Consider the following 8,445-nt stretch of genomic DNA (forward strand, 5'->3'; position numbering starts at 1 on the left):
GTGGTGCCCCTGCAGCCAGGGCAGCGGGAATGGATGGGAGGGATGGCAGTATTGGCCTAAGTCCCACATTGCTCTCCCCGCTGCCTGGCCAGGGCTTGCGGGCACGCAACATCATCCATGCCAAGATCGAGGAGAACATCCGTGCCAAGATGGCCCGCAAGGAGCCTGAGGGTGGCTACAAGGATGCGCTGCAGCTGCTGATGGAGCACACACAGGGCAACGGGGAGCAGCTCAACATGCAGGTGAGGTTCCCCAGGGCCAGATCCATCCCTTTCCCCTAGGCCCTCTGTCAGCAGCATCTTTTGGGGCCAAAAGGAGAGAGCAGGAGGCTAGCCCCTCTTCCCATGCAATAAACCAGCTTGTGTAGTGCACTGGGGTGTAGAGGCTGCACCCAGGCTGTTGGATGGGGAGCACAGGACCAGGGCCACGTCCCCAGGGAGCATAAGCAGCACCCCCATCCTGGCCCCTGGGTGCCTGCTCCAGCCTGGGAGTGGTGCACGGTGATGTGGTGGTGGTGGAGTGGGCCTGGTGGAGATATTATATTCAAGACCTGTTTTGTGTTTCTCTGTCTTGTGCATAAGGAGCTGAAGGAGTCTGCCACAGAGCTGCTGTTTGGGGGCCATGAAACCACTGCTAGCGCTGCCACGTCGCTAATTGCCTTCCTAGGGCTCCACCATGATGTCCTGCAGAAAGTGAGGAAAGAGCTGCAGGTGAAGGTGTGTGCTCCCCCAGAGCCATTTCACAGGAGCAGGCAGTGGGAAGGTACCTCCAGGAGAGGTGTCCCAGACAGGGCTCCCCTCGACCCAGGTGGTGCCTTTCTTTTAGGGGGTGGCAGGAAAACATCACTCGCTGACGGCCAGCTGCTTTGCAGTGCCAGGAGCCCTGGCTACCTGCTCCATAGAAGTCATGGCAGCATCTTCCTTTCTAGGGGTTACTGTGCAGTCCCAACCAAGAGAAGCAGCTGGACATGGAGGTCTTGGAGCAGCTGAAGTACACGGGCTGTGTCATCAAAGAAACCCTCCGGTTGAGCCCTCCTGTTCCTGGAGGATTTCGAATTGCACTCAAGACCCTTGAGCTAAATGTAAGCGGGGCTTGGGCTCGGCTCCTCAGCACAGCTGCAAAGAACTAGTGCGTTCACATAGCCTATCTGCCTTAGCGTGACCTGCAGGAAGCCCGGAGGGGAGGTGGGGTGCACCGATGTCTCCTGTGCCGACACTTCACCTTACTTAACGCAGCAAGGCGCTTCATGTCTCCTTTCTCTTCTTTTGATAGGGTTACCAGATCCCTAAAGGTTGGAATGTTATTTACAGTATCTGTGATACCCACGATGTGGCAGATCTCTTTACCAACAAGGATGAATTTAACCCAGATCGCTTCATGTCTCCATCTCCAGAGGATTCTTCTAGGTTCAGTTTCATTCCTTTTGGTGGGGGCTTGAGGAGCTGCGTGGGCAAAGAGTTTGCAAAAGTCGTTCTAAAAATATTTACAGTGGAGTTGGCTCGGAGCTGTGACTGGCAGCTGCTGAATGGACCTCCTACAATGAAAACGGGCCCCATAGTGTACCCTGTGGACAATCTGCCTACCAAATTCATAGGGTTCAGCGGCCAAATCTGAGAGCTAAACGCTTGCCTCGGGCTGGATTTCTATATAGCTTCTAATATGTACATAGCAACTTTTTATAGTAACAAAGGCCTTTAAATATTTAAACTTGTAAATGTACAATAGTTATTTATGTCTTCTAAATATTTCAAAAGGCTATGATATTTTTTTCCCCAAGCACTACAATTATGGGTCTCTGATTCATAATTAGATAATGTTATTTCTATAGAAATAAGTTTTCCCCTATTTAAAAATCATATTGAAAGCTGGCCAGCTAAGCATTTGAAGACATTTCACGATGGTGTATGTATTAAGAAATATTCTTAAAGGCATTTGAAACAATGGTAACTAGCTACTCATCCAAATTACCTAAAATGGTTATTGTTTGAGAATGTTTTCAGTATCATTTGTGTCTAGATCTTATGTTTAATGTGTGAATTTTAAGTTTGATAATAAAGTTTATTTTTGATGATCCTCTGTATGAAGATCTACGTGTATGGTAGAGAGTAGCTTAACCAATGGGCCTAAAGGGTTTGGATGTAAAGTCAGATCTGCCTTCATGAATGAGCTATTTGCTATTTCTGTGCTCATAACTCTCCCCTGCTTCCCACCCCCAATGCTGTTCTCACTTGTGAATAGTAAATTGTTTTAAGTTTTAACCTGTAAGTGGCAAGAGCAATGCAAAAAACACACACTCACTGAAGACAGTATGGAGTGATAGCAAGTGCTACAGGTTTCCTTATCAGGCACATGATCTGGAGCCATTGTAAATGAGAAAGTAAAGGGAAGCAGAAGAATAATGTGTAACATGAGTCTTTCTCTGTAGCTAGAGAAAATAAGTTGAGGAAAAAAAAATTCCATAAAGGTCCTCTCCTCCCATATTACTGCTGACCTGCGTAAACAGACCACTGGATCTTGTTCTGTGTTGAGTCTGCTGGTTATGAATCTTTACTTACGAAGGTGTCTTTTATCAGCTGGTAGAGCAAATAAAATCTGCTGTGATGTCTTCTTGAAACGCGACAGCTCTGACTAGGTCAGAGATAGAGCATGCATTTGGTTTAAGAACTTCTTTCCTGGAATTCAGCAAAGTGAAAACTAAAAGGCAGGCACTAATGTGAATTGATTAACAGGGAATCAACCGTTGAGATGCAATTCCCCGGGGGTGTGTAAGCAGGGCAGATAAAATGCCCTAGGCGTGACCCCTGTTTTGGCTTAACCATGAGGGGTTTTGTGCTCTTCTCCCCCCACCCCCCCTTACTACACCTATTAGTCTTCCCTCAAAAGTCAAACAACATAGGCTGGCTCTATAAACATCTACAAAGTAAACCAATGTAATTCAGTGTCATGAACACTTATAGCGCCATATAGAATAATTTAATTTTTTGTTTGCTCCTGGAAAACAGTCACTTTTTCATTATGTTCTCCCAAGGTCAAAATTAAGGATGGAGTTAAGTTGCTCAAAATCACTGCAGGTCTTTAATAGCATCTATATCTATGAGGTTTTGGCTTTTCTTTTAAGGAGTGTTTCTGTAATACATTTGATATGTTTCCAGCTAGCATTTTAAATATATAAGCTTCTAATGTAAGACCTTAGATACAACCTACGTATGAGTATAACTATCAAGACTTTTTCATATTCAATTTTTTGTAGTCTGAAAATACAAAAGGTACTCTTTTTAGATTGTGTCTGAGTCTTCTTGGCAATGTTTAAAATCTTAAATAATTTTTGCTATGCAAACCTCTTGTACCATTATGTTTTTCAGGGATTTGATGAATAATCTCAGTTTAAGACCCCTTTATTACCAATATAGTAGCAGAAAATTGCAAACCCTGATCCTAATTTGGAGGTGATCTGAAGTCTGGGCTCTTGTCTTGGTATCCCTCCTTAACATTTTCTTCTTTAACATTACAACATTCTGCAAACCCAAATAGATGCTGATATTCTTTAAATGTTTTGTTTATTTTTAATTGAAGTCTTTTATATGTGGGAACTTTTTGCATGGTCTTCATATTAGTTTATATTTTGTTTTTATAAAGAATGGGAATCTGAGTGCTGTCTGGAGAATATGGAGAATATGAACGCTTTTTCACAGTGTAAGTCTAAGGTCATACATGCATTTCTCTGTTTCCTTTTTTATTTTTGAGTCAAGTTTGCAAGGCTTTTATGTTTGGAGAAAAAAAGTCATATGCTTAATTTGATTTTGTCTGGACATCTGGGGGCACATCCTCAGCTGATGTAAATCATGACAACATAACCTATGTTAGGCACTGCCCCTGTATAATTTATCTCTGCAGATGAACGGTCTGTCACTGCTGTGTAATTTAGGCATCTTGGAGTTAGCTTTAAACAAGCTATCCCAAGAAATGGTAGCAGCGTAGCTGCAGTAATATGGAGCTCGGTGTGGGTTAATTGCTAAAATATTTGCCCAACTTCATGAGCAGGTTTTACAACCCCTGCTAATCTCCTCTATGCAGCTGTATCTTGATGGCTTAGATGCTGGCTGCAGACCAGTTTCAGGTGAGCTCTGGTGTGATTGTATGTGGCTTTGCCTGCTCAGCAGCGGCTGGTGTGGGCACCCGCTGAGACTGTAGCTGCTGTTTAGGAGTTGACTGGCTCCGGCACTCCCAGCCCCTACTCCTTTTATTATGCTGGATCCAGGAACTGATCTTGCTGCAAAATTATCCACCAAGAACCCCATTGTTTTTCAGGCACACCAGGTCCTCGCTCCAGCTCTCTGCGTGAACGTTGTTCGGGCTGGGGTGCTGCAGCGGAGACGGAGGTGGCAGGAAGGGGCAGCAGCTGCTTCAGCCTGCGCCGCTGCTAACAGGTAGTCCCTAGAGCCGTGCTCGAACTTTCCTTTTGCAAATGTTACCGTCTGTTACTGTAAGTGACTGGTGCTCCAAGGCTCACAAACTGAAACACATTAAGGGGCCAGGTTTGGTGGGGAGTGCTCACTCCCTTCTTGAAACTGCGCCTTTTGGGGGTATTTTGTATTCCTCCTCTTAGTTAACCTGGCATTTAAAAGAAAAATCTTTGACTAGGTCTCTCTCTAAAAAAATGCACATGATTCAGCAGGTGTTATGCTTTGGTCCTGGTGTAAAAAGCTATGATTTATGTGTAGCATGCTGGTTCTTCTCTGAGGGTCAGGTGGGTTACTGGAACCCAAGCTTCTCCTAAACCCATGTGAATAATAGTTCTTGCCAGCCAGCAGCATCTCTGGTGCTTAGAATTTCTGAAGTCTCTATGTGATGCTAAATGTGTGGTTCTTAACAACACACAGTTATATCCATTCTTGATTAAAAATGACATCAAAGAATGACATTGGTGTAAATTGACATTGAGAAATACTACTTGATAAATTCCTGATTGAAAGACAAGAGTATTTCCAGATAAGGTCAGAACAGGTAACTGAATTTTGGTGATGGTTATATGAGTAAGGAAAAAATGTGCAAATGAATGCTGAAGACTCATTGGAAATAAAAAAAATATTGCTTGATTAAAAATAATTTGACCAGATTTATTTATTTTGTCCTAGTTTCACTAGGACATGTTACTTTCAGTTGAGCCGCAAAAGGATTTTTTCTTTTGGTTCATAAAAGCACCTATTGAAGGGACAGTATCATTTGAAGCCTTGTATACTTAAGGTTTGCACTTGCTTTTCTGACATTTATTTTATTTTGTGCCTTTACTACAGCAGTCTTTTCCTGGACCTTGCAAGGTGAGAGGCTGACAAAAAGGTTGCCCTTCTTTCTACCCCATTTCAATCTACTGTGCATTTTCTTATTTTATTCTGGTCAGTGATTTAGAATAACCTTTGGAGAGGTACCAAGAAAAATACTTAATAATATGTAAAATACTCCATCCTTGACTTTCAACTGGTACTTTCCTAAGTGCTATAGGAAGTTTTAAAATCTGTTTTTACAAATCTGCTTCTAGTCATCTTTGAGAATAGAACACTGCTGTGTTTTGTTAATTCTACACATTGGCAGAGGTGTTCAGGGTGGATGCTGATAAAAGAGTATGCCCCAGTCATTCAAAACTGATATGCATAAAATTAGACCCCTAGATCCGCCTCTCTCCTTTTTTTAAGCATTAGAATTGATTTTTATGAAGTATAAACTCTCAAAAATTGCTGTCTGTCTCAAAGGGAGCTGCACTGCTTAGGCTCCCTGAAAATCCAACCACTTTTGACTTAGTCCCGAATACAGATTAAGTAGCCTAAATGCAAGAAACCCATTGCAGAATTTCTTTACCTTAAAATTATTACATGCCATCTTTCCTAGAACAGTCTAACAGGATCCTATACAAGCCTACAGGATCCTATACAAGGCTGTGTCTGCTGAACATTCACGTAAAACAAACTTCAATCTATTGACTTTTGGCAATGTTTTTAAAATTATAAAACGCAGTCACAGATCTTGTGTCTGGGACATACTGCTCAGTAGGGTATGTTCCAGCCCCAAATTAGTTACTTTATTTATGGCTTAAAGGTACTATGTTGCATGTAGTTGTCTTCTCTATTATAACAAAAAAGAGTGGGTAGTTTTGGATAGCATTTGTTAATCCAGATAGTTTTGTTTGCCAGGTGGCTTGTATTGTAAATTCTCTGTCAAGTTATACATCCAGCATGCAATGCAAAACATATACAGATTAGCAGCAAAGATTCGAAAAGTTTATTAGTTGCAACCATTAGAGTGATAGATTAGGAGAAAGGAAACATAACTGGCAGCAAGTTTAGAGAAGGCTCATTACTAGACTGGCTTGCTTCACTTGTTTAATAATGTCTTATGAAAAATGTTATATGAGAAGTCCAATGAATAATGCAGCCTTCATTAAGTTATGTAAATGCATGTAACTTCGTGGGTGGGTTAGAAATAAAATATTTAACAAATCTGTTTACATCCAGAGAGTAAGAGCAGCGGAGACAGCTTTTAAAGAATCTCAGATTAAAATATTTAAAAGGTGACAGACAAGAGAAGTTTGGTAGTAGAACATAACAGTGCTGTTTTAATACGTGTTTACAGCTCGCCTTGCAGTTGTAACATAGGCAGCGCAACATGTTAAGTATTCTTAGTTAACTAAAGTGTTATTTGTTCCTTTATCAGCAGTCCCAACAACGCCATTTCACTTGTGTATGCTGTTAGTGTCCCAGAGACCCATGCAGAACTTGTGTGATTTGCAAGGCTAGAAGGATCATTTTAGCAAAAGTGACTTACGATGTACTTGTTTGCCAGGTCATTTTGTTCACAAACACACAATCGTTCATACACTGGTTGATTTCAACGCTTTTTTTTTTTTCCAATTTATGACCGTTTAGGAAAGCCTATGTCTCCATTAAGTTTACACTGCCATACAGGATAACTGCCACAAGATGAGAAAATTATAAACCAAGAACTAAATCAGCTATTGACAACATGCTTTCCTACCACACGCACAAATGCCAACGTTTCTTATGCCTCTCCCAAAACAAAGCCTTGGATTTGGGCCTTGCAGCTTACCCAGAAGGTCAAAGATTGTTGGAGGCTGTTTTCGAGCAAAGGGGGAAATAAATTCCAGAGCTGAGGGCCCCTCACAGGATCTCTCCAGAGATAAAAGTAACCAAAAGGCAGTCCCATTTGCACTCTTTCGGGTAGGAGGCAGGTCAGCAACTTTCTGAGGTGGTTGGGAGCCGAAAAGATCAGTGTCAGTTCAGAGATCTGGGTCCTGAGCAATGGTCTAGGTACAGCTGAGGCAGTTTAAGGAGGAGATGTGCACAGGCACACATCTACCAAGATGGTGTTAAGTTATCTTTGTTAATACTGCTTTAAATGAAATCGCTTCCTCCAGGAATCACTATTTTGAGGGAAGAGCACCAACTTAGTTTTGGGTTTTTTCTGCTTTAGATGTATAGGGCCAACATTAATTTAATAGATCTGTATCTCAGAAATATACTGCTTTTCTGTGTAAAATATCAGCAGAACAAACATCTTTTCAGGATTAGATCTGAATTTGCAGTGGAATGATGGTAGGTCTTGTTCTTCTTGGCTTGCTGACTTAATTGACTGAAAGAGGCAAGGGACTGTGATACGCTTTACCTAATAGACTTTATTTTGTATCTAGGCCCCTCTGAATTAACAACCTGTCTGTATCCTATGGGAAAGGAAGGAGGGGACTGGATAGTGCTCTGCTAGCTATAGTAGTGCCAGCCTGCATGAATAGGGTTGGGTTTTTTTCTTCTTACTTACAGTCTACATCACACACCTACTCATAAAACACCCTGCTTCTCTCCGAAGCTTCCCTTGGAAGCCTAGGGACCACAGAGTAATCACAAACTGCTCCCTGACCTGGCAATAGCCTCCTCTTTTGTGAATTGTCCTTCACTTTGACAAGAATGGAAGGAGATAGGGCGGGAACAAAGGGGAACCAGCAGCGAGGCAAACAGCCCCACCGCTCCAGCACCGCACCACGGCCCTGGCTGCAAAACACACAGGTGATTTTCACCCTAGTGTCATCCTTCTTGTCCCGACTTCTCTTGCTCTTTGGTGTCATTATAATAAATATACATTATTGATGTTAATAATGCTGCCTACAGCACTGCAGCAAGCGAGTGCATGCATTATAAATCTAGCAGTTAAAGAGAAAAGTTCATTAATCTTATCAACAGATTGCTTGAAGTAACGGCATGTCGTGACCTTTTTGCTCATTGTATGAAATGAAATGGCTCAGATTTGTGACACTTCTGAGGGAACCTTTCCTCTAACTGGGACTGAGAGCGCACTGGTCACTGAAATGCACTAATTGTCATTTCTAGAAAAAATTGCAAATTTCAATCACAGGGACGTACACAGAAAAGTACATTTTACAGA

General features: G+C 42.1%; 1 protein-coding gene across 1 annotated transcript; it reads left to right on the forward strand.

Moving 5' to 3' along the window:
• Positions 1-29: 29 nt before the first annotated feature.
• LOC104071547 (cytochrome P450 26A1) lies at positions 30-2,071 on the forward strand. Its single transcript, XM_009579154.1, has 4 exons — positions 30-242; positions 582-716; positions 929-1,081; positions 1,273-2,071. The coding sequence occupies exons 1-4, from the start codon at positions 30-32 to the stop codon at positions 1,612-1,614; spliced, it is 843 nt and encodes a 280-aa protein (XP_009577449.1). The 3' UTR covers positions 1,615-2,071.
• The last annotated feature ends 6,374 nt before the right edge of the window (positions 2,072-8,445 follow it).

Source organism: Fulmarus glacialis, unplaced genomic scaffold (assembly GCF_000690835.1).
Source record: "Fulmarus glacialis isolate BGI_N327 unplaced genomic scaffold, ASM69083v1 scaffold21040, whole genome shotgun sequence".
In the NCBI taxonomy this organism is placed as follows: Eukaryota; Metazoa; Chordata; class Aves; order Procellariiformes; family Procellariidae; genus Fulmarus; species Fulmarus glacialis.